The sequence below is a fragment of the Anabrus simplex genome, chromosome 5 (genome assembly GCF_040414725.1).
Source record: "Anabrus simplex isolate iqAnaSimp1 chromosome 5, ASM4041472v1, whole genome shotgun sequence".
In the NCBI taxonomy this organism is placed as follows: Eukaryota; Metazoa; Arthropoda; class Insecta; order Orthoptera; family Tettigoniidae; genus Anabrus; species Anabrus simplex.
Window position 1 is genome coordinate 258,994,842 of NC_090269.1, and position 27,157 is coordinate 259,021,998.

The following is a 27,157-nucleotide window of genomic DNA, read 5'->3' on the forward strand; positions in this document are numbered from 1 at the left end:
CACGAAATTAATTAACTGTTGAATGGTGCCTTTGGAAGGTTTAATGTCATAAGGTTCGGAGAGTAATCTCCTAGATTAACTTGTAGAGCAAAGATGCTCTGATTTTGATGTAAAAGAATTTGGGAGACTCGTCTCTTTCACTGTTTGTTAATGGGAGCAGTGGTGCTCATGTAACGTTGGTAATTAGAGAGCTGCAAGCTCAAGTTTGCAAATTTGTCATTAGTTGATTGTTCTGTTTTTCTAAACGTTGTCACCTAACTTGTAAGCAAAATGCTGATACCTGAAATTGTAAAGTCTAACTTTGAAAAGAAACCAAAAAAAAGGAGAAGGGAACATAACCTTAATTTTAAAGTTTTAAATCCATTTTCTGATTACCGTTTATTGACCCATTCATGCCCGCACCTTCTTTCACCTCTGTTCACCACGGTATCCCAGGAACAGGAAGAATAAGGATATTGAGTAAAGTAAGGGGCGGACGTCAAGGGTAAAAAAAAATAAAGACAGTACGCGGCACAGTGCAGGCAGTAGTGTGGAATCTCAATCATATTTCCTTTAGGTGTCTCAATTCGAGGAACTGTACGTAGACTGGAACCAATGTAAGTACACAACAGCTAAACGTAATTGAATATTCCATCTCTTTATTAGTCTCATTTCTGCTGATCCCATTCATATCTGGGTAACGACATTAATTCCAAGTTCTGAAAATTTATTGTCTATCCATGGCTTCAGAGCTACGAGACTGGTGTACACAGCAGGTACATTGCTGTCTTTGCAGCCAATACCCCACGAAACAATACCAACTTGTATGTATCGCTCCGGATTAACTTGAGACTGGCACATCAGAGGACCTCCACCGTCACCCTGAAACAATTTAGGAAGAGTTTAAATAGAACAATAGATTAAGTGCCACACATCAGTTTGATAGTGAAGTATACTAATTAACATAGAACATCACTCCTTGCTCAAGGGAGCAAGTATTTCTTGCTCGTGACGGCTGGCTGCCGAGGGAGAGACGAACAGTGGACAGGATTCATGCATGCACTGGCGGTACTTGCAGTAAGCACACGGAGATGTTAATTCATTTATGCACATTATTATTATTATTATTATTATTATTATTATTATTATTATTATTATTATTATTATTATTATTATTATTATTATTATGGAATACGGGTCTTACCGGTTACAACAGCACGTTCACTGAGATGCAAATCCTCCATTTGAAAATACAGAAATGAATAAATGAATACATATATAAATAAATCGACTGTGAGGCATTATCAAATAGGATAAGAATAGAGTAGAATAATATGTACACTCTTGATCAGAAGAATTCCGGATGGAAAGGAAAACAGATAACGTTTGAACGTAGATTTTGGCCAACCCTGAGGATGAAGGAGAAGCAAGCGAGGCAACGTCGTATGTGTCGGTCTTCCAGGAGGTGTGGCGTGTGACGTTACGTACCCAGAGGTTACTTCCAAACCCATTTTCTCGGGAACTGATTAAGATGTTTGTATGGTTAAACATTCTGGCTATACTGGCGTTTCCTAATCAAGGAAAACAATTAACTAACTGTAATTTAATTGTGAAGACATGTGCACAATATAATCCCGCCCCAATTTGGTTGTCCGTGACTGGGAGTGAAGAGTTTCCTTTGCTTTTCATGCTTCCATAAATTCTGTTCATTCATTCAATCATTCTTGCATTCATTCATTCAGAATTGGATATTCTCTCCGTAGCTGCTGGAGTTTCGTAGCTAAAGGTCAAGTGCATTTAATTTATCCATTCATGCATGCCAAAAAAACCAAACTCCATGGCACTACAGCCCTCGAAGGACCTTGGCCTACCAAGCGACCGCTGCTCAGCCCGAAGGCCTGCAGATTAAGAGGTGATGTGTGGTCAGCACAACGAATCCTCTCGGCCGTTATTCTTGGCTTTCTAGACCGGGGCCGCTATCTCACCGTCAGAGAGCTCCTCAGTTCTAATCACGTAGCATTCATGCATGCATTCATCCATAAATTCATCCATCGACTCATTCAATTGGGAATGTTCTCTCTCCAGTTGGTTATCCGTGACTGGCAGAGAAGTGTTTATTAATTCATGCATACATGAATACAATTCAGAATAAGCATACAACTCATTCATTCATTCAGTCAGTCAGTCAGTCATTCATTCATTCATTCATGCAACCATTCATTTATTCAATTTACGCATAGTGTCTCTTCAGTGTGAGTGATAACTCGGTACAGGCTTATGACAGATAAATAAATAATTAATCCCGCCCCAATGCTGTGCCATTTCACTGTCCGAAATTGATAGTATTGGAACTAAAATGGACGCAATTGCTATGACATAAGTAACTACGGTACATAAACTCAATCATCTATGTCAATAAAATTTAATAAAATGGCGTGATCGAGGCAGCAAAGGTCAAGGCGGCAGTGAATAAGATAAGAAAAAGCTTAGAATTGTTACAACACCACTATTTTTAAAAAACTGCAAATTGAAACAGCAAACCGAGGCAACGATCGTATTGAGATAGACATACATCGCAACTTCAAATCGGCAAGGAATAACCATTGATACAGTTACCAGGAAAGAAATATTGAGGATACTGGAAATAAACTAAATTGGCATATAAAACAGCAATTATACAACAAATAGCTGAAACAAGAGCAGACATTTTGGTAGTCTACAAGCGTTATTAGAATTAAAGTTAAAACGTCAGACTTGATATTGAAGTTACCATGTTAGAAGGCTATGGAATGCCTATCATGCCGAAATTGACTTCATCTGTATTTATTTCTGTTGTATTTGCGCAAGATATGGCTGGCAAGATGTTCTAAGAAGACGATGGCCCGATGTCCGGAGGAGACTAATCTCAGGTGATGGCAAAGGAACTTTACTTATCCCAGAGCATCCTAATGACCAGCGAGAGGATGTAGTTGCCGTGCCTGATCTATATATGTCCTGGAGCATCTAATGGAATCCCGTTGGAGCGGATGGAAAAAAATGTCTTATTTATTAGCGCAGTAAGTAAATTAAACCTTACGGAATTCAATGATATATTATTTTGTTGGTGAATAAATAGTGAGGCGTTGTGATCTTCAAATTAGCTCAGATATGGTAGATTCTCGCTAATTAATGATATATTTGTGTCAAAATGCAGGGATGATAGGTAGTCATTTGTATAACATAACCGATCCTTGGCTAGAATATGTGTGAAATGTATAACATGTAAGTGCTATCGCAGTGATATTTAGTCAAATGATGAGGTTATTATATATGAATTATAAGATCTATAAGGATATAATAGTTAAGATTATAAGTGAGTAAAAGTTAATATCTTGTAAAATGGAGATCGTACAGTGCCATATGAAGATTATAATTGGATTATATGAGGACATGAGAATAATATGAAGTGAAAAAGAGATTCATTGAGAAGAAATGGATTAATCAAGTGGATGAAATAAAATGGCGTATGGCTTTTAGTGCCGGGAGATTCCAGGACAGATTCGGCCCAGGTGCAGGTCTTTTGATTTGACACCGTAGGCGACCTGCGCGTCGTGATGAGGATTAAATGATGATTAAAACAACACATACACCCAGCCCCCGTGCCAGAGAAATTAACCAATGATGGTTAAAATTCCAGACCCTGCCGGGAATCGAACCCGGGACCCCTGTGACCAAAGGCCAGCACGCTAACCATTTAGCCATGGATCCAGATAATCAAGTGGATAAATGATGGTTATACAATTCTACGCGTCAAGTTAAGGTATATATGAAGGTTATTTGCCAGAGAAAGAAGAAATATGATATTGAGATATGAAGAAAGTGATATGTGAATATTGAATATGAAGAATAATGAATGTGATATGTATTGTTTCGTCGGTAAGGAAGAAAATAATTTGTTGTGGAGATAAAAATAAGAAGGTTGACGCAATCCAGACTTAGTATTGTACTTGATACCATAATGTGTGATAGTTGATAGGTAATCCATATCCAACATGTATGAAAACGTATTAGGAGGTCTATATAGTTAAGGCACTAGTAAATCATCGAGATAATCCACTGTAGGGAAAGTTGAGTAGGATATTAATCACAAATTAACGCAGATCTCTACCATCATGATGATTATTTGCTGAACAAGTACATGGCACTTATTAAATCCTATGCACAAGAATGACAAGTTTTTTCGTGTATAATTCCAGAAGGTAATGATTGATAGGGTCTTCATGAATAATACTCTATACCTACTTTTATAAATCATAGTATGTGAGGTGTTGGGATTTAATTAGTTACCTGATGACAAATTTCGTGAAACACATTTATATCATTAATCTAACTTGTAAGATTTATGAGATGAATAATATCCATTTGAGCGCATGATGTCATTGACATAATACTTATCTTTTTCCTTATGCATCCGCGAACCAGAATTCCTGAGTAATAAATTTTATCCTCATCCTAAATAACTAAATATCCTAAAGACCTAAATAACTAAATAATTAAACGATTATATAAGTACAAGACGAAAAGTAATTGATGCTGAAATGTATGATTTCCCAGGAAGATATGTAAATATTTTTGAGAAACTTTACCTAAAGTAGGGATATTTTCTTTCACACAGATAATTAATGACATAACAATGCGATTTCATTTACATGAGTTGAACTTTACAGAATTATTCCAATTTCGTATTTTCTGTTGTACATAATTGTTAATATGTCAACATAATCAAATATCTTTGATCCAATAATGGAAGATAATGAATTTTAAATGAAGATACTAATTCTTTTCAAGCATATTTCATTATTTACTTTGATTTTTTATATTTAAAATAAATATATGTAGTGAAACGTTATTGGTATTTATGTTCATGTTTTAGCATAAGCATTGTAGTCACATAGTTATCCTTAAGTTGAGATTTTCGGAATCATTTTAACAAGAAATGATAGTTGGTGCGGTGGAGACGTCCATCGGCATTAACGATAGAGGAAATATTCGTTGGTCACAATATCCTTCGCAATTTCTTCGAATCCACGAGAAGAAGACAAACTTCGATTGGAAACTGGACCTGAGCGAGCTAGTCTAGATTTCTTCGCGACCCGCCCTGGACGCAGGATCGGCGCAATACGTATGACATTTAATTGAGTGATCGGCGCTGACAATAACTCCACAGGAACAGTTTTTCAAACACTCTTGCTTCTCTGATTATCATAATTATTTAATGCCAGGTTATTTTTACTTTGGTTGTTGACGATAAAATATGATATTATTATCAACTAGCTGTTACCCAAGGCTTCCCTCGCGAGGATTTGGTAAGTTGATGAAAATAAAATTGTTCCTCGGTAATGCATTGAGACATTATCTGAAAATCCCTAAAGTATAAAAACTCACCGAAAAGTTGCATTTCATTTACCCCAGAACCTCTTTGTAAACCACGTTTGTGGCATTGCATTTTAGGGCTAAGATGACCAGGCTCCTGGCAGAGCTAAATCTGGAACATGCGACATGGAACTCTACGCGTGAGGCACAGTCCTATTGTAAATCGCAAAAAAAAAAAAAAAAAAAAAAAAAAAAAAAAGGCTTCTTTATTTCTAAAGGAGAGTCTAAATACCGATTTTCACGTCTCTAACATCTTAGTTTTTGAGATATAAGTATCCTCGTCAAGAGAATTCAACTCCTTCTTCACTTATTTTCGATCTCCAGCTTAAGTTGATTTTACGAAAACAAAATGTACGCGTTTCTTTATTTTTAAAGGGGATTAAAATACCAATTTTCACGTCTGTGACATGTTGAAATGAAATGGCGTATGGCTTTTAATGCCGGGAGTGTCCGAGGACAAGTTCGGCTCGCCAGATGCAGGCCTCTTGAGTTGACTCCCGTAGGCGACCTGCGCGTCGTGATGAGGATGAAATGATGATGAAGACGACACATTCACCCAGCCCCCGTGCCAGCGAAATTAACCAATTATGGTTAAAATTCCCTACCCTGCCGGGAATCGAACCCGGGACCCCTGTGACCAAAGGCCAGCACGCTAACCATTTATCCATGGAGCCGGACTGTAACATGTTAAGTTTATGAGATATACTGTAGATATACTCATTTTAAAAACTGCCCCACTCCTTGACTGAGTGGTCAGCGTTGAGGCCTTCGGTTCACAGGGTTCAGGGTTCGATTTCGGGCTGGGTCAGGGATTTTAATCGCATGTGATTAATTCATCTGGTTCGGGGACAGATTGTTTGTGTTTATCCTAACACTCTCCTCTTCATATTCACTCAACACACCACATTACCAACCACAACAGGAACACGCAATAGTAATGATATCTCTACACACGGGGGGGCTGGCGTCAGGAAGGGCATCCAGCCGTAAAACAGGGTCAAATCCACATGAGCGACACAGTTCGCACCAACGACCCCACAGGTGTGGGAAAAGCGGTAGAAGAAGAAGATACTCATTTTAAAAATTCACCCGCTTCTTTTTGTTATTTCATCACCTTAAATGGATTTTCCAAAAAAAAGTGTGTTCGTTTATTTTTAAAGGAGATTCCAAGTACCAGTTTTAACGTCTGTAATATTTTCAGTTTGTTATATATATGTATCCTCATATAAAGAATTCAGCTCCTTCCTCACTTCTTTTCACCCCCCCTCCCTCGCCCCTTAAGTGGATTTTCTGGAAACAAACATTTGTGTTCTTTTATTTTTAAAGGAGATTCTAAATACCAATTTTCAAGTCTGTAACATGTTAGGTTTTTGTGATATATTATAGATAATCTCGCTGCTGTAAGAATACTGGAGCTGACGTTGCCATGGTTACGGCAGTTCATTACTTGATCCTATTCCTAGAGCAGGGTAGTGTGGTGCCAATATCTCCAAAACGGTTAATTTTAGGGCCTTAAAACATGGTTTTCGGGCCCGTGCGGCTTACCGAGCTTTTTTCTTTGCGTCAAGGGGCTTAAAATGAGCTTTGTCTCGTTCTTGTACGAAAAATTCGATTTCGCCTATCTTAGCCTATTATTTTTATATTTTTATCTCCCCCCGTCGCCCCTCGCCTCGAATTGTTTTGAAAATAAAACACAGCCCATACTCATCGGCAATGTAGCTTTCTATAGGTGAAGTAATTTCTAAAATCGGTTTAATAGTTTTTGAGTCTGTCCGTTACAAACAAATACACAAATTTTTCCTCTTTATAATATTAGTATAGATAATAATACACCATACGTGAAATAAATTCAGCAGTTATTTAAAATTCAACGGCTTTATAAAAGTGGAAATAACGATCATAATAAGAAGGAATATTTTATACTACATGGCAGTTTGTGAAAATAAAATAAAATAAAAGACTGAACTACTTAGCACGTTTTCCTATGTGAATAACTTCTGGACCTGTAATATATGTTTTATTTATTTATTTATTAATGTCTTTCTGTACATGGCGGGGCTCAGGCTATGAAGCCTGCTATTATGCCAAACCATATAATTGTACACCTGTGTAAACAGAACATTATAACTACTTAAAATTAAAAATAAGTTTAATATAATTTAAAATTAACGTGAAATGTGATTTAATAATTTGTTTTTAACATTTTAAAAGGAATTTATAGTATTTACTATTATTAAAACTATACCTCGAAAATTTTCAATGTTACCAATCTTACATTTACATTTTATTCATTTGACTTAATCTAACATTTGAGGGTACTTCTTGGAGTAAATTATTCTGATTGTAGATAAAAGTTCCAGCACATTCTTTTGAATACCTTTGGGTTGCTTATGTCTCTAATTTCAGCCGGGAGGGAATTTCAGGAACGTATGGTCCTCGGTACAAATGAGTTGTTATACATCCTACTGTGGTGAATGGGGATGGACTACAGGGATCGTGTGGATGACCTTGCGGGTGTTCTGCGTGAGGGAGAGAGGTAGCTGAAATCTATTCTCAGGTAGTCTGGATTACCTGTTCGCAGTATTTTGTGCAGAAGAGAAACAGCATGGTGCTTGCGTCTATAGCATAATCTTAACCAAGACAGCTGATGGAGGAATGGGCTGATGTGGAAATGGAGCGGAACATTTAGAATGAATCGAATGCAGGCATTATGCGCCCGTTGAAGTTTGGAACCAAGTGAATAACTTATGTTATTATAGACTACGTCACCATAATCAAATATTGGTAGAATTAATCCTTGAACGAGCAGTTTCCTGGTTTTGACAGGAAGAAAGTCCCTCAGTTTGTGCAGTGAGTGTAATGAACCGAATACACGTTGACAAATTTTTGTTACGTGCTCTGTCCAACTTAAATACTTATCAAAAATTATTCCAAGGTTCTTAACGGAGTCTTTCAGTGTTATAGGTGTTTCATTGATCTTGATAACCGGTATATAGATACTTTCTAACTTGGCATGCGCCTTTTTAGATCCTATTATGATGGCTTGCGATTTTAATGGGTTTACCTTCAGGCAGTGGCTGCTAGTCCATTCGTTAATGTTAAATAGGTCTTCGTTTAATTTCATGGTTGCTTCTTGTATGTCATTCGGCTTGGTATGAATATACAATTGGATATCGTCAGCATAAAAGTGATATTTACAGTTCGTCACTTGTTCTGATAGGTCATTCATGTATAGGGAGAACAGAAGCGGTGATAACACTCCACCCTGTGCTACCCCCATCTCAGTATTTAGCCATCTAGACATATTGTCTCCCACTGACACACATTGTTTACGTCCGCCAAGATAGGAACGTACCCAGCATAATACATTATTAGAAAATTTCATCGTTTCTAATTTGGCTAGTAAAATGTCCTCGGCAATAGCAATATAGAATAGCACACAGCACCTCGACCCATTTAAGTTCTAATCATGATCAGTCTCGCATGAATACGGTAATCTCATGTAATTCAACGTTTCCTGCTAAAACAAGGGAGTTGCATACAGACGTTAAAATGCTTCAGTAGTCGGTGACTGTTATACTTTTTCTGCAGGAGAAAGTGGTATGGGAAGACACGGACACAGCTGACAGTATGAACAACACCACGCTGCGAATAGGAATTAGAGGCATACGTTCAAACCTTAAAGTGTGGCGCACCTCGCTCCTCCTGATGGTGCTCCTGAATGAGGGGCTCGTTCCAACAATCACTGAATCGTCTCCAGACTCGAAAGCTCTCGTTTTATTAATGTAAGTTTGCGGTAACCTCATGACAAAAAAGCGGACGCTTCCACTCTTTCTGAACTATGGACTATGAGTCGTTACCATCTCACATGAGCTGCCCTATGGTGAGGTTTAAGTGGAGCTTTGTACACAGGCTTAATTGCTATCAGTCCTCCGTCATGCAACCGATTTTGTACTGTCTGATCTGACACATTCACTTCAGTGAAGTTTTTGGTTTTAATTTCGTGTGGCTATTTCTAGCCGGGTGCAGCCCTTGTAAGGCAGACCCTCCGATGAGGGTGGGCGGCCTGTGCCATATGTTGGTAACTTCGTGTTATTGTGGTGGAGGATAGTGTTATGTGTTTGTGTGAGTTGCAGGGATGTTGGGGATAGCACAAACACCCAGCCCCCAAGCCATTGGAATTAATCAATGAAGGTTAAAATCCCCAATCCGGCCGGGAATTGGACCTACGACGTGCTGAAAGCAACAAATACCGATCCCCCGTGCGAGTTGTTGCTTGGTCGCCCCGTTATTTGTTGACCAGCAACCATTTCTGTCTCCCTGAACTTTTTCTAAACTCTGGAGACATCATTCTGACTCACTCCAACACGAGCGGCGACATCCACTTGACCCCATCCTTCTTGCACCAATGTCACAATTCGAATGCACTCGGTAGTCGTACCATTTTACCTTAGTCCTACGCGTGCTGTCTATCCACCACCGATCTGTCACAGGGGTCCCGGGTTCGATTCCCGGCAGGGTCGGGAATTTTAACCACCATTGGTTAATTTCTCTGACACGGGGGTTGGGTGTATGTGTCGTCTTCATCACCATTTCATCCTCATCATGACGCGCAGGTCGCCTAAGGGTGTCAAATCGAAAGACCTACACCTGGCGAGCCGAACATGTCCTCGGACACTCCCGGCACTAAAAGCCATACGCCATTTCATTTACCACCGATCTTACAAGATATGTTCAACTGACTAACACGACAAATACCTACTGTCGGATAAATATCGAACTCCATTGGGCTCAGTGTAACTATGTGTCTCAGATATTGGCCTATTGTGTACCGTTTGCCCTCGTAATGAAGGATGCTAGTGTTCCTTTTTTTTAAGATAGATTATTAGGGGTAGATTAGATGATATCCGTCAATAAATGCGTGTCTTAAGGTGCAGAGTCCCTTGGGTGTGAAAGTGCTTCATTAAAAATTTACTTATATGCCTACCGAGACGTTTAAAAGGATACTGCAGTGTGAATGAAAAGAACATCTTAAGTGTAAGAGGTGGGATGACCTGTAGAGTTTGGCAAGTCATCTTTCGAACTACCACTATGAACATCTTTCCACCTGTGATGATTTATATATTTTAGGATGCCTTGATTCTTGATAGTGATATGGATCTAGTAAGGCACAGGAAAATAAAATTTATTTGAAATATTATTGGAATTGTCACTTTCAGTTTATGTGCGATTTTCACCAGAGCTTCTGACATGGGCTGCTAAAATTTCTTACATCGAGTAGTCTATCAATCAACTCGAAGAACTAAAATTATGACTCTTCGCCATAAGACCTATCTGTGTCGGAGTGACGTAAAGCCACCAGCAAAAAAAAAAAAAAAAAAAAAATTACTCTACCTCATTATGTATATCTTTGGTTGTCATTACGTACAAGATGTTCGTAAGGCTGTGGTACTGTATCTTCTCAAAACATGACGAAGATAAGTTTATTGCAGTTTTGATGGATGAAATTTACGTTAATGTCAAGCTTACTTATAAAGCAGAAAAATTAAAAGGGATTGCTGACGATGGGTCGAAGCTTGGAGCAGCCAACATTACGCGGTTTCATCCATACATTCTAGCTGCAATGCTGGGATAGGTCCCTTCCCAGTGAAAAGCACGAATGCTGAGACACTACTGAAGCTAACAGCAGATGTTCTCAAAATAAAGAATGGATTTTATTTCTCCTAATCAATAGGAAAATGTATGAGCTATTAAGTGGCAGCATCCTAAATACTTGTGTTCCCAATTCAGCTGATCATTAAAAGTCTTTTCTTCTCCTATTTAACAATGTGCATTTGTTGAATTTTGTTCGAAATAAATGGTTAAATTATTATAGTGACATTTGTTATTTCAGGTGGTTATATAGACAATGAGAACATATTGAATATTCCTGAAGGTGACAACATCCCGATTAATTGACTATTGTTCAGGCTAAGTTTTAAGACTAGAGAGACTATTCTGAGAAGATAATGTTGTTAAAGATAGCTCCAGATTTGACAAGGCAAACCTTGTATCGCACAGCTATCGAGTGTCAGGAAACTGCTATGGCCATGAGCAGTTTTGGTCATAAAATTATTGTAGCACTCGGGATGTTACAAAACAATGATACCTACTGTTATTTCTGAGGGCATTATCCAATTTCTGAATGTAACCACTAGAGTGTGCATATACGTTATTCTCACATTATTTTTTATTTTGTATCAATTCTCTCTTAACGCTTTTGTAACTGCTCATTATTCAAAACTGTTTGTTAAATAATTTGTATTTATTGCATGTATTACTTAGTATTTTCTACAGAGTACATATTTTAAACATTAATTTTGGAGTTCTTGAAGGAAAGTAATATAATATGCGAAGGTTTTGCGTAAAAATGAAGTTATATAGATGACGCCCTAAACTTCAAAAGCCGGAACCTGACCCCCTAGGTTTTCTGCCAATTACTGTCTGAGATTGTAGTTTGAAAATACATGCATCTACAGTAAAGAAATAGTCAAATGAGTTATGGGTCTCTCTGCACATGTATGGTTTCACCGAAAAATAAATTAAAGCACTTCTTCTGAATTAAAATTTATCATTTACATTGACCATTTCTTTTTTTTTTTTTTTTTTTTTGCTAGTTGTTTTACGTCGCACCGACACAGATAGGTCTTACGGCGACGATGGGACAGGAAAGGGCTAGGAGTGGGAAGGAAGCGGCCGTGGCCTTAATTAAGGTACAGCCCCAGCATTTGCCTGGTGTGAAAATGGGAAACCACGGAAAACCATTTTCAGGGCTGCCGACAGTGGGGTACGAACCTACTATCTCCCGAATACTGGATACTGTCCGCACTTAAGCGCCTGCAGCTATCGAGCTCGGTGACCATTTCTTAATGAATGATTAGTTTAACTTCAAATTAATTATTGGGCTGTACTTCATGGTAACTCATGGCTAAGGGCAGCTATCCCTCGAAGATTTTCTCTCTATTCAGAAATGTGTATCTTAGTTTAGCATGATCTTTTCTCAAATTTCAATGCCCGAACCACGTTTATACAGAATAAAATGACTAGATGTTCTACCCCTCAACTAGAAACTTGATTCGCACTCTGGTTGTCACAGTATTTGTTGTTGTTCTTAGTTAATTTTAAGAGAGATCAACATCGAGGTCACCAGTCCACGGCTACAAAAGGAAAAAACAGTGCTCCGACTGCTCATAGTAAGACAATATTTTGTAAAGAAAGAGGAGGTCCTGCCAATTTTATTCAGTGGGTTCGTAGAAGATATCGGGAAAATGAGATAAAATAGACAAGTACAGTCCAGAGCACGGGATCGTGCCGATGGATATAGTTTCCAATAGTGTTTCCTCTTAGCTAATAGTGGCACAACCTCCTTATCATTTGTAGGCTACACCATCGCCTTAATGAGCCAGTCTCTTATTGGTTCACAAACACTAACCTGTGAACAAAGGTCAGTTCTAGGTGAGAGGTGAAATGGGAGGAGTAGAGAGGAAAGTGAGCCCGAATGATTGAAACACACTGCGTTGTGAAGTGTGCTTAGACCAGTGGAATTAGAGCTCCGAAGTCGTGGAAAGAGGCATCCCCTGCAGCTGAACCACTCGGTGATACTCCTACCATATACTCATATTACTTACATATATTTTCTTCATATAAGATTAAATAGTTATGATTTCTTATCTAAATTCTATTTCTTCGAATACCGGGCGAGTTGGCCATGTGGTTAGAGGCGCGCGGTTGTGAGCTTGCATCCGGGAGGTAGCGGGTTCGAATCCCACTGTCGGCAGCCCTGAAGATGGTTTTCCGTGGTTTCCCATTTTCACACCAGGCAAATGCTGGGGCTGCACCTTAATTAAGGCCACGGCCGCTTACTTCCAACTCCTAGGCCTTTCCTATCCCATCGTCACCATAAGACCTATCTGTGTCGGTGCGACGTAAAACCACTAGCAAAAAAAAAAAGAAGTATTTCTTCGAAAACTAACTAAACTAACTAACAGGAATAACTTAATTGTAATGAAACTAAATTTAATGAACCTGTATTTTCTTGTTCGTCTCGACGAAAAATAAGCACAATATTTTGTACTACAGGGAAGGGATTGAAATATTCGCTTTCAACTCATTTTCTAGAAAATCACTGGTCATACGGTTAAATAAAAATATATGCTGAATACTGGTTAAGGTTTCCATCCTGTGAAATTGTTATAACATGATCATTTAGCTATCTTGACCTCGTCAGACTATGTTAACCAAGCGTAAGGGCAGGCTGCCAATCAATATAAGGAAAATTCTACAACCAAATAGCAGCGCAGAGGTGTTGTAACATTCCATTACCAACATAAACCACTGTTCCTATATCGGCAAGATGTCGTTCGCTCGAATGTGCAAGTAGAAATAAGTAATGCCATACTCATTTATATTCTCACAAACTGTGATCCCCGTCACTCTAGATGATCTGAAATTCTAGCAAATAAGCAAGTTTATGGTTGTTTTAGATGAGTCTTAATATTGTGATTATAGCCAGTATCTGAAATTCTTACCTGACATGTATCCTTATCACGTTCTCCCCCTGCACACATGAAGGTCTTGTCAAGTTTGAAGAAGATACCGAGACGAGTTTTCCTCAGCCGCTCTTGACACGAAGTATGATCAATTATGGGCACATCAACACTTCTAAGAGTAGTGTGCATGCGTCCTAGTTTGCCTTAAAAAGAAACAGAATAACATCTTATTATCCACATTACACAAAGTTAGGCTACCCGCGTACTGGCATTTTTTTCTGCACACGGTCGCTTAGAATTTGCTCCTGTCTTCTAGTACGCGCACACCGGCAACTAAAACGTTGCCGTGAGCTGGGTCTCTACTGCAATAAGATGGATTTCGCTGAAATAGCGTGTTTCTATGCTCTCACTCTATGGCTTAAAAGCAAGCAAAAAGAAAACACTTCTGGGTCCATCCAATAGTGGGCGAGCTTTATAAACTTTTAACAGCTTAAGAGAATGCCATAAGAAGTTCTACAATTATTCTTTAAATTCTTGTCTGAATAATATTTCGTTTTAATATTATATATGACTGGTCGTCTATCAATTGCACTGATGAAGACACCTGACTCTACAACACTAGTCTACGAGTAACAAGCGACTGTACTGTACGCGCCGACAGGCTTGAGCATGCAAGTAATGATTACCGTGTACAGTTTCTTCACCCTCAGAATAAAGCCTAAGGTTATTTTTAAGTTGTCCCAATTAATAAATCACTAGTTTATGGTTTTCTATACAAGACAATACATTCCATTTTTAACAATTAAAAAACTGTGAGCAAGCAGCGATATAAAGTTGCGAGTACGCGGGAGGCCGTAAATATTCACAAATCACATATATTGCACATTTTTATCAATTTATCTTAATCATGATGATGATGATGATGATGATGATGATGATGATGATGATGATGATGATTTTGACGAGCTTAATGGTGCATTCAGCTAATCGCCGTCCTGTTCCCAAGATGGTGGGTTTGATCCCAGCTAAGGTCAGTAACATTATCGTTTGGCTTCTGGTAAGTTAAAAGCTCCTGCAAGAACAATCTTCTACACCCCAGCGTCTGTAATCAATAGCAATGGAAGATATATTTGAAAAAAGCATTTTTGCATCCGGGAGATAGTAGGTTCGAATCCCACTATCGGCAGCCCTGAAGATGGTTTTCCGTGGTTTCCCATTTTCACACCAGGCAAATGCTGGGGCTGTACCTTATTAAGGCCACGGCTGCTTCCTTCCAACTCCTAGGCCTTTCCTATCCCATCGTCGCCATAAGACCTATCTGTGTCTGTGAGACGTAAAGCCCCTAGCAAAAAAAAAAGCATTACTATTGACTAACTATTGTGCCCATTGTTGAGGGTTAATATTTATACGGTTTGCAACAGTGATGCCACCTGGTGGAGATGAGTGTCAGGAAAAAGAGACAAAGTGCACTTCAAATAAGAACAGTCAGTCATTGTAATATTACATACACCGAGCTAGTTGGCCGTGCGGTAAGGGACGCGGAGTTGTGAGCTTGAATTCGGAAAATGGAGGGTTCGAACTCCACTGTCGGCAGCCCTGAAGATGTGTTTTCGTGGTTTCTCATTTTTACATCAGGAAAATACTGGGACTGTACCTTCATTAACGCCACGGTCGCTACCTTCCAACTCCTAGTCCTTTCCTAACCCATCGTCGCCATAATAACTATCTGTGTCGGTGCGATTTAGGACACTGACTCCGATTTTTTGCGGGCAGGCCGTGTTACGGCAGCCGAGGTATAGGAAGTAATTCATTTCCTTCTCTCTTAATCCATTTACCCTCCAGAGTTGGTTTTCCCCTCGGACTGAGCGAGGGACCCCTCCTGTACCGCTTCAAAGGCAGTGGCCTCGAGCGTGAGACTTTGGGTTGGGCGATACAACTGGGAAACAGGACCAGTACCTCGCCCAGGCGGCCTCATCTGCTATGCTGAACAGGGGCCTTGGTAGGGGATGGGAAGATTGGAAGGGATAGAGAAGGAAGAAGGGAGGAAGCGGCCATGGCCTTAAGTTAGGTACCATCCCGGCATTTGCCTGGAGGAGAATTGAGAAGCCATGGAAAACCACTTCGAGGATGGCTGAGGAGGGAATCGAACCCCTCTCTACCCAGTTGACCTCCCGAGGCTGAGTGGACCCCGTTCCAGCCCTCGTACCACTTTTCAAATTTCGTAACAGAACCGGGAATCGAACCCATGGCTCCGGACATGGCAGCTAATCACACTAACCACTACACCACAGATAATTCTAATTAACTAGTTACCGTGATATCTGAATATTACTTCCATGCCACAAATGCTCGCCGTTGCTGGACTTGGCAACAAAAATCTAAATACTGCGAGATCGGCAACAGCGTGAATCGGGTATATGAGCGTTGGAGGATTGGTCAGACGAACAAATCCCTTTTAAAAAAATAATTCCATTTTAGCCAATTGGATCGCTTCGTGGGTGAATTCAAAAGGGCGTTGCGAGGCGGTTCAAATCTCTCTCTCCTCTGGAGAAGTTTTCTTTTTCTTCTACTGGTGTTGTCAAACCGGTGTTAAGCCAAGTGCTGATTTAGCTGATTGCCGCACAAAGACCATTTGAATTCCCCTGCAAAGTGATCTGATTGGCTAACTTCAAAAGCTGATACAATGACAACTGCGCGAGATATCAAATTTTTATTTTATTTTTTTATTTCAAATTCCCTCGAAAGCTCATGTATCCTGTTTACATTGTTACCGACCGACAGGATCGGAAACGGTATTCTTTATAGAGTTAGTTATGAATAGTTCTTCGATGCAGCAGTTATTATCGGAGACGACCAAAACCCAAATCCCATAGAACTACAGCCCTTGAAAGGCCTTGACCTACCAAGCGACCGCTGTTGAGCCCGAAGGTCTGCAGATTGCGAGGTGTCGTGTGGTCAGCACGACGATTCCTCTCGGCCATTATTCTTGGCTTTCGAGACCGGGGCCACTATCTCACCGTCAATAACTCCTCAATTCTAATCACGTAGGCTGAGTGGACCTCGAACCAGCCCTCAGGTCCAGGAATAAATCCCTATCCTGGCCGGGAATCGAACACGGGCCTCCGGGTAAGAGGCAGGCACGCTATCCCTACACCACGGAGACGACCAATCATATATAATATTAAATCGAAATATTATTCAGACAAGAATTTAAAGAATAATTGCAGAACTTCTTAGGGCATTCTCTTAAACTGTCAAACAGTTTATGAAGCTCACTTACTATTCGAATTAAGTAAGTTGGCCTTTCTAAGTTAACTTCTTGTGGTTTCTTGTAGGTCACAAAAACAAAGTAAAAGATGCCAACACTTCGTCTAAGATTTCGACTTTCTTCAGTTCTCCCCACCCCTGAAGATGGTTTTCCGTGATTTCCCATTTATTTTGCTAGTGGCTTTACGTCGCGCCGACACAGATAGGTCTTATGGCGACCATGTGATAGGAAAGGTCTAGGAGTTGGAAATAAGCGGCCGTGGCCTTAATTAAGGTACAGCCTCAGCATTTGCCCGGTGTGAAAATGGGAAACCACGGAAAACCATCTTCAGGGATGCCGACAGTGGGATTCGAACCCACTGTCTCCTGGATGCAAGCTCACAGCCGCGCTCCTCTAAGCGCACGGCCAACTCACCCGGTCGTATGCTTGTCACGTAAGCTGTCCGCATTTACGTCAGGCCAGCCCGGCCGCACTGGGCTAGCCTCAACAGGCGCCCAGCTGAGCACCTCTGTTCTACACAATCAAAATAATACAAATTGGTGAATCACAAGTGTTTAGTCTCCCTTCAAGTTGCACGCCGCGAACCCGAAGCTACCAGTAATTTACTTATTTCTACATCTTTACGCTACAATACAATGGCGTGTGGTCTCCGAAGAGGCCTGGTGCAGATCTTTCAAACTGACGCCGTGTAAGCGACCTGCGCGTCAGTTAGAATGGGGCCTTACCTATGATGAATTCTAATAATGAAGACGTCCCCCCGACGGAGCCATCGGAATTAATAAAGGTTAAAATTCCCGACCCGGCCAGGAATCGAACCGAGGACCCACTGGACCAAAGGCCAGTACGCTAACCATTTAGCCATGAAGCCCGAGACCATGCGACATCATTGGATGGACAGAGTTCAAGTCCTCCTGGAAGGAAATCCAATTCCATGAAATAGAAACATAGTTGAAAAATCCTACATCAAATTTTGTCCAGATTCGATCCTGGGAGTAATAGTATTTACAAATGAACTGCATGGTCTAGGTCAATTTTATTACATTCATTGACCCGTCTCAGTCCTTTTTTTTTTTGTTACAGTAGTTGTTTTACGTCGCACCGACACAGGTAGGTTTCATGGCGACGATGGGATAGGAAAGGCCTAGGAGTTGGAAGGAAGCGGCCGAGGCCTTAATTAAGGTACAACCCCAGAATTTGCCTGGTGTGAAAATAGGAAACCACGGAAAACCATCTTCAGGGCTGCCAACAGTGGGATTCGAACCCACTATCTCCCGGCTGCAAGTTCACAGCGCGCGCCTCTATCCGCACGGCCAACTCGCACGATCGTCTCAGTCTCATCCTTGGCTTTGGCAGTATGTGGTATGAGCGATACCAGTTGTACAATAAATTTACCTTATTCATCCACTCCCTGTTATGCACAGTGTGAAATTGTGCTAACAGGGTCGGTTTATTTTTACATTTCAGTGGGCTTCACAGGCTGATGTGCAATAGTACATTCTGGTTCTGTGGAAATAGAAAATGACCACATATCATTTCACAAGCATCTTCAGTGACGTCTAGACTACCTAGGGTAGTTCATGGTGGATCTGTTGAATAATAATAATAATAATAATAATAATAATAATAATAATAATAATAATAATAATAACTAAAAAATCTTTCACTTTTTTTATTCAAACCCCAAAACCACAATTCCCTGGTTTAGAAATACCAAAGAAGACCTGCAAATGCTACATATCTCAGCTGAAGACGCCCTTAACAGAGATCTCTTCCGCAAGAAAATATTGACGAACGGGCTAAACCGAGACGAGCAACCGAAGAGAGGACACGGTGCACCTTGGACAGAGGAGCGTAAGCAGGCCCACTCACAAAGAATGAGGGAAATTTGGGCTCTAAAGAAGGCCAAGTTCAGTGTCAAATGCAACAAGACTTAACGTGGTCCTTGATGGCCCCAGCGAATTATATATAATAATAATAATAATAATAATAATAATAATAATAATAATAATAATAATAATAATAATAATAATAATAATAATAATAATAATAATAATAATAATGTCATTAAAAGTTATTGATATTATTAATTGTGCCTTTGCTGGCGGGACCTAGTGTTTACAGTGCACTATGTCTTCTGGTATGGGCTAGAGCAATACTGTTACTTTCATTGATCTGTCTCTGTCTTGTCCTTGGCTTTGACAAAATGAAAATGACTGAGGTATGGGCGATGCTAGTAATGCCATCCTTATGCAGCCAGTCCCTGCTATGAATGGTGTGAAAATGTTGCTCATAGGGTCAGTTAGTGTGTGCATTTCAGTGGGTTTGGCAGACTGGTATGTAATAGCAACTTCTGACTCGGTGAGGAAAGCAACGGGAAACTACCTCACTCCTCATTTCACTAATACGCCTCTTCAGTGATGCCTAGGCCATCTATAACGGCTGATGGCGGAGCTGTTGAGGATCCAACCAGCCTTCGGGCTGAGGACTAAACATACATTAATTAATTAATAATAAAAATAATAAAAATTTTAATAATTATTTACTTTTTAACATCGTTATGCACTACTTAGGTGCTCGATTGAACCAACTTAGCTGATGTGTTGTCCTTCTTCTCCTCCCAAAATGTCTTCAACCTCTCACTAAGCTTCTTCCTTCGTTCTTCTGTCCATGTCATAGTGGCTTTGGTGTTGGGTTTGACTTCAAACTGGTGATTGTTGATTTTGGATTTGAATTTATATCTGCCCTGTACAATGTCTTCCGAGATGTTGATTTCCTGCAGATCTGTTTCAATTTCGTGAAGCCAGCTGTTCTTGGTTTTAGATGAAAGGGCCAGGTTTATTTTATTTAGTCTGTAGCTGTTCATTCTGATAATGTGTCCATAAAATTTCAATCGTCTTTTTCGAAAAGTGTGAATTATTTTTCAGAATAACAATATATTTCCTGGGATGATTTTTTCCTCCATATTCCTTCTATACAAACTGGGCCAATTTTTTTTTTTTTTTTTAAGTTTCCTTTCCTGTTTTTCTATGTCTTTGGTTAGAGATCCGTCACCAATGATTGTTTCTGAAGCATATAACGCTTCAGGTTTGATTACTGTATTATAGTGTCTAAGTTTTGCTTTCCGAGATTGTTTTATTGTACCTGTTCCAAGTGATCCTGTAAGCTTTTCGTAATTTGGAAATTATTTATTTATTTGCTTCGCGGTTTAAACCAGAGGGCTGAATAATTCCTCCCAAATATTTGAATTGGTTCACCTGAAAGATTTTGCCGAACTTAGTTATCATAGGTTGTCCATCTACTAAGTATCGTGAAACTCCTTCCATGTATTGAGTTTTTTCATGCGAGATCTGAAGTCCCGTTTTGATGGCAATTTCATGTAATTTTTCAATAGAATGAATTGCTTCTTGCCTGTTATTGGAAAGGATTGCTACCGGTATTTCATCCGCAAAGGCCAGACAGTGCAAATGAATTCTATCTTTAAGTAGTCTGCCCGGGGTTATTCCTTTAATTTCCTTTTGACAGGTCCTGATTACTTTCTCAAGTACGAGATTGAACAGTAACGGAGATAATCCGTCTCCTTGACGGACCCCGGTGTTAATAGTAAAAGGCTCAGATATTTCGCCTAGAAATTTAACTTTTGAAGTAGTGCCAGTTAATGTTTGTCTGATTAATGCTTCTTTTTTTTATCCAATTGAAATTCTTCTAGAGTAATATGCTTTTTTGAAATCTACAAAATTAATGACAGTTTGTCTGGTTTTGCGTATTTGTAGGATAGTTTTAAGATTAAGGATTTGTTCTGTACAAGATCTTCCTTTTAGGAAACCTTCCTGGTATTCACCAATTAGATGGTTTGTTTCTCAAGTCTAGTAAGCAGGGCTTTGGAAAAAAAACTTGTAAGCAACTGGTATCAAGCTAATTCCTATATAATTATTGATGTTGGTGTTATCCCCTTTCTTGTGTAGAGGATGGATTAGCGCACAGTTCCAATCTTCAGGGAGTTCTTCAGCGATCCATATGTTTTCAAGAATCGAGTGGATTTTCCGGGCTACGCTTTCACCTCCTATCTTCAGCATTTCGGCAGTTATGCCATCTTCCCCTCGGGCTTTGTTATTTTTGAGACCAGGGATTATTTCTTTGACTTCTTCCAATGTTGAGGGTTCTGAATCTTGATTAGATAAGAGTTTTTGGAAGGTGAGTTGTTCTTTAGGGGATTCACTGTTTTAAAAGATCCTTGAAATACACTGCTAGAAGTTTGCAATTTTCTTGATTATTCGTTTCTAATGTTCCATCCGGGCGTTTGAAGAAAAGACCAGGTGCCTGATGATTTGATCATTCTTCTCGGAAAGTTTTGTAGAAATGACGTGTATTTTTTTGTAAAATCTTGTTCAATTTCTGCCAATCTGCAGTGATAATTTATTTGCGTTCTCAGATCTGATGACTTTTTATGTTTGTTTCTGTGTTTTGGTGAATTCTCGCCAGGTTAGTTCAGTTTTATGATAATTCCATTTCTGCCAGGCATTAATTCTAAAGTTTATGGCCTTGTCATTCATTCCTCCACCTACGTTTGCGTTTCCTGGGTGGTATACCAACATTTTGAGAAGCCTTCAAAAGTATGTCTTTGAGTTCTACCCAGTTCAAAGGATTGTGAGTAGGGATACTCTCAATGAAAGTACTGGTGTTCTGGTTAAGAAATTCCGGATCGACGCGCAGGGTTTTTGTTATTCTTGGTTTGGACCTCTTTGGTTGAAATTTTACCTTGATTAAGGATAGGTAGTGGTCAGAGTTAATGATTCTTTTTCTTGACAGTTGCTTTACGTCGCACCGACACAGATAGGTCTCATGGCGCCGATGGGACAGGAAAGGGCTAGGAATGGGAGGAAAGCGGCCGTGGTCTTAATTAAGGTACATCCCCAGCATTTGCCTGATGTGAAAATGGGAAACCACGGGAAACAATCTTCAGGACTGCCGACAGTGGGGTTCGAACCCACTATCTCCCGAATACTCGATACTGGCCGCACTTAAGCGACTGCAGCTATCGAACTCGGTAGTTAATGATTACTTTCTTAACTTTAACATTCATAATTTCCTTTTGATTGTTTTTGGAAATAGCCACATGATCTATTTGAAATTATCCTAAGTGAAAATTTGGGGATCTCCAGGTTTTTTCTTGTGTGGAAGCGCCCGGAAAAGTGTTGACATTAATTTGAGATCAAAATTTTTGCAGAAGTCAATTAATCTTTCTCCATTTCTACTAGTCCTATTGTGCGTTGGTTATAGTCCTACATCATCATCATCATCATCATCATCATCATCATCTGTTTACCCTCCAGGTTCGGTTTTTCCCTCGGACTTAGCGAGGGATCCCACCTCTACCGCCTCAAGGGCAGTGTCCTGGAGCTTCAGACTCTTGGTCGGGGGATACAACTGGGGAGTATGACCAGTACCTCGCCCAGGCGGCCTCACCTGCTATGCTGAACAGGGGCCTTGTGGAGGGATGGGAAGATTGGGAGGGATAGGCGAGGAAGAGGGAAGGAAGCGGCCGTGGCCTTAAGTTAGGTACCATCCGGGCATTCGCCTGGAGGAGAAGTGGGAAACCACGGAAAACCACTTCCAGAATGGTTGAGGTGAGAATCGAACCCACCTCTACTCTGTTGACCTCCCGAGGCTGAGTGGACCCCGTTCCAGCCCTCGTACCACTTTTCAAATTTCATGGCAGAGCCGGGAATCGAACCCGGGCCTCCGGGGGTGGCAGCTAATCACGCTAACCACTACACCACAGAGGCGGACTATAGTCCTACAATGGTCCTGAATTTATTTTCTCTACCAATTTCGGTATTAAAATCTCCCAATAGAAATGTTATGTGATGTTTTGGAATTGTGCTGTAGTTCCTTCTAGCAATTCCCAGAAGTCTTCCATCATTTGTGGGTCGTTTCGATTGTAGTTATTGATGGGAGCATGCGCATTAATCAATGTATAACCTTTGTTTCCTGATTTAATGGGTAATGTTGAAATTCTTTCAGAAGATGAAGGAAAGTTAAATATTGAGTTAATAATGTTTCTTCTTACAGCGAATCCAGTGTCAAATTGTAATGGCTTCCTATAAAGGGAGATTGCTGGCTTGCCTTTGTATATTCTATAATTCCAGAGTCAAAATTATTTTCATCCGTGGATTCCTGAAGTGATGGGAAGTGGGCTACTGTTTGGACTGCCAATGAAAGTCTTACATTTTGGGCGAAGAGATTTGGGAAGCTCCGATACATTCCCGCATGATGTTCTTGGTCCCCCAGAATCCGATGACCGAGAAAAACTAGTATGTCTACTAGTACCTAGAGTAGGTGCATCGTTGAAAAACCACATCATGCTAATAGGTTGAAGGTATTTGGGAGACTGATTGTGATCAACCTCAATGTTATAACTAAGGTACTGAGCCTTAGAGGTTGCCTCAAGATGTTCTCTGGCTGTCATTTTACGGTATTGGGCCAACCCTCCTCCTTTCCCTGGGCTTGGGACCGGCTACAGCAACTGCTGAGCTACTCAATCCACCCAGTAGGTACTGCATGCGGAATTATTATTTATATTATTATTATTATTATTATTATTATTATTATTATTATTATTATTATTATTATATGTCCTACTAACCACTTTTACGACATTTTAAGACCTCTAGGTACCAGAATTATGTCGTGGTTGGTGTTTGTTTGTGTCCAAGCATTCGCTCTTCATATTCAGACAGCACACCACACTACCAGCCACCACAGATGCACGCAATAGTGATTATATTCCTCCCCATAGGGTTTGCGTCAGGAAGGGCATCCAGACGTATAACAGGGCCAAATCCCCATGTGCGACACATTTCGAACCTGCTACTCCACGGGTATGGGAAAAGGCGGTAGAAGAAGAAGAAGAAGTTACATTTCCAGATGCAAGTATCCAGGGTTATTCGTATTCATAATTTCATCCAGTGCTTCAGAGTTTGATAGCCCTACAAGAAAACGACACAAAGCAGAATGACTCATAAAGATATAAAATTTCTCCAAGTTTTTGTCATACCTTCGAACTTGCTGGGAAGCTTACTTGCAGCGTACCAGAAAACTCGGTCTTCTGAAAACATATTTGTAATCACCACTTATGATATTTCTGGTGAGATAGATACGTGTTCACATAAACTCAACCTAGCCATCTAAGGATCTACTCCGAGTAGCATCAGCGTGCGAATTTTGAGAAGAGTCGACAGAATTTCATTCATGGTGTACACATCCCCAGAAAGGAAATGGTGTGACCCTGCACAAACAGTTCAGCCCCGCTAGCAACTGCGGTCATCGACCAGAAGGGGTTAGTAGCAGAGAATGAAAAGAAGCACTGAAATTGGCAGCGAATGTATGCCCAGTGGCCAGTCGCCACTGCCGTCGTTGTGACAATGAGATTGAAACATTTGCTCTTGTCCTTGGGGCCTGTCCTTTTGGCAATACCCTGAGAAACAGCAGGCATCATGCAGTGCGTTCCTTGATAGCTGAAACTTCTCCTGGAAAAACAATACCGGGTGCCCGATGAGGTACACGGTGTTTCTGATAACGGATCGCACAGCAGAATCAATATCTTATCAATACAATCTGGCTAAGCGTCTTCCACCATTATGGATCCAACTCCCAGATGGGAAAATAATGAGAAACAGTAGATAGAAGTCCACAAAGAAAAGTGCAGCATTTAGGAACCAACCGTTTCCTGTTATCAAGAGAACTGTCAGATACCAAACTGCGCCGTGCCCAGACGGCTCATTTAGTACATTTAATCATATATTTAACGTGAACTGCAGTCTGATGGTTCAAACGTAGCGAGTTAGAGTTGAGACCGGAAGTCGAACGGAGTGATGAGTGTGAGAGAGACTAGCCAGTAATTTTCCACCGGCCGCATGAAGCTACAAATTTTGGAGCAAGCCAGCATCGAACGCACGTGTAAGGGAACATCACACCACCAGTTGAATCTAGCCAATGAGAAGCCAGGGGTGTGGCTGATTTGAATGTTGGGAAGCACGAGGCGATGAATCCAGAATGCTAGGGGCTTTACGTCGCACCGACACAGATAGGTCTTATGGCGACGATGGGATAGGAAAGGCCTAGGAGTTGGAAGGAAGCGGCCGTGGCCTTAATTAAGGTACAGCCCCAGCATTTGCCTGGTGTGAAAATGGGAAACCACGGAAAACCATCTTCAGGGCTGCCGATAGTGGGATTCGAACCTACTATCTCCCGGATGCAAGCTCACAGCCGCGCGCCTCTACGCGCACGGCCAACTCGCCCGGTGAATCCAGAATGACCAACTTCATTGTGACAGTGCTGTGATCATCGTAATGTGATATTTAAATCCGTTATTTGTAGTTATTCCACAGGTCTGAGTATGACAAATATTTGGGAGAAAATTATGAAATCCAACTATCTAAATTGAAGTCTTGAGTGTTTTTTATAATTATTTAATTGAAATACAGAGTCGTTAATTAGGGCTAGACCTCTGATTGGTTGTTTGTTCAAACGCTAGGGGTATCCCCCTTGAGCTAACGACCTCAGGAAGGATATTTAAGCTCACCGCCAGATGAAGTGTTCTCCTTTTGCTACCTGTTTGTGCTGTGAGAAGTGTACGCGACGCGAGAGTCGGCTGCCACGTGGGCAGAACTTTCTTTGTGTGGTCAGACAGACCAGTAACAGTATAATTTCCACGACTGAACTATGAATTATTTAAAAGTAATTGCTTTCATTTGCCAAGTGCGGGATGGCACTATTTCTTGTAATAACTGTATAAACAATTAACTGTTTACCACAAACGGATGAAATGAAATGAAATAGCGTACGGTATGGTTTTTATTGCCGGGAGATCCCAGGACGGGTTCGGCTCGCCAGTTGCAGGTCTTTTAGATGTGACTCCCCTAGGCGACCTGCGCGTCGTGATGAGGATGAAAATGATGATGATGACAACACATACACCCAGCCTCCGTGCCGGGGAAATTAACCAATTAAGGTTAAAATTCTCGACCCTGCCGGGAATCGAACCTGGGACCCCTGTGACTAAAGGCCCGCACGTTAACCATTTAGCCACGGAGCCGGACACCGCAAACGGATAATAAAGCGCGAGAGACGCTTTTATATATTATAATCGGTCGGGTCGCGAACGCGTGATAAACTGTTCGAGTGCGTGTACCGCTACCCTGGACAAGCGTTGAATCTAAAGACATTTTAAATTTAACAATGTGCGTATATTAAATTTTGCACATAGGCTTTGCTACTTACAGATTGTATCGGTTCAATGCTGTGCACCGAACACGCTTAGCGGTGAAGAAGAACTAACTATATTTATATTTGCAGTGCTACAGGAACGTGTTTGAAGAAGATGGCTAAACCCAGAGAAGAATCAAGGACCGATCTACGTGTGCCACGTGTGATGATCATGGAGTAAGGAGTCGTGACACAGCGACAATGTAAGTCGCTAGCGGCGTAATGTGACCTGCAGAAGTTAAGTGGCACGATGCCTCTTTAATTGCATGATTTATGATATACATTAAATGCTAGTGAGAATTAGGTTAGGGTTTTTGATGTAGTTTTCAGCCAGATGGCATTTGATTATTTTGCATCTTATTAACTGTAAATATGGACAGGCTTGGTATGCATATTTTCTTTATTATTTTCTGTATATAGCTAGATAGTTGGGAATCGAGGGAATTGTACGTTCATTTTGTATATGTTATGTGTGTTTTTGTGCATGGCTATGTATTTTATTCCTTTGTTCTACGAGTGATGAGTTTCGCAATTATCAGAATATTTAAGAGTAACATACTTTCTGCGTTGATATTAATTTCAGTTAGTAATTACAGAAGATAGATTCAGCTAGGATGCTTTGTTGCATGCGTTTTCAGTGTCTACAAGAAGGAAGGTGTTGCATGCGCGTTTTTTTTTTTTTGTTTTTTTTTTTGTTTTTTTTTTA

The 27,157-nt window shown here is 40.4% G+C and overlaps 1 protein-coding gene across 2 annotated transcripts in view; it reads right to left on the bottom strand.

Annotated features, from left to right (window-relative positions):
* Positions 1 to 618: 618 nt before the first annotated feature.
* The window catches only part of LOC136874822 (phenoloxidase-activating factor 2), an 88,300-nt gene continuing 61,761 nt past the window's right edge, over positions 619 to 27,157 (bottom strand). For both annotated transcript variants that reach the window (XM_067148500.2, XM_067148499.2), the window contains exons 4-5: positions 13,959 to 14,122; positions 619 to 861 (exon numbers count right to left, since the gene is read on the bottom strand). In XM_067148500.2, coding sequence (XP_067004601.2) covers positions 667 to 861; positions 13,959 to 14,122 — 359 coding nt within the window. In that variant the 3' untranslated portion in view covers positions 619 to 666. The remainder of the gene's footprint in view (positions 862 to 13,958; positions 14,123 to 27,157) is intronic.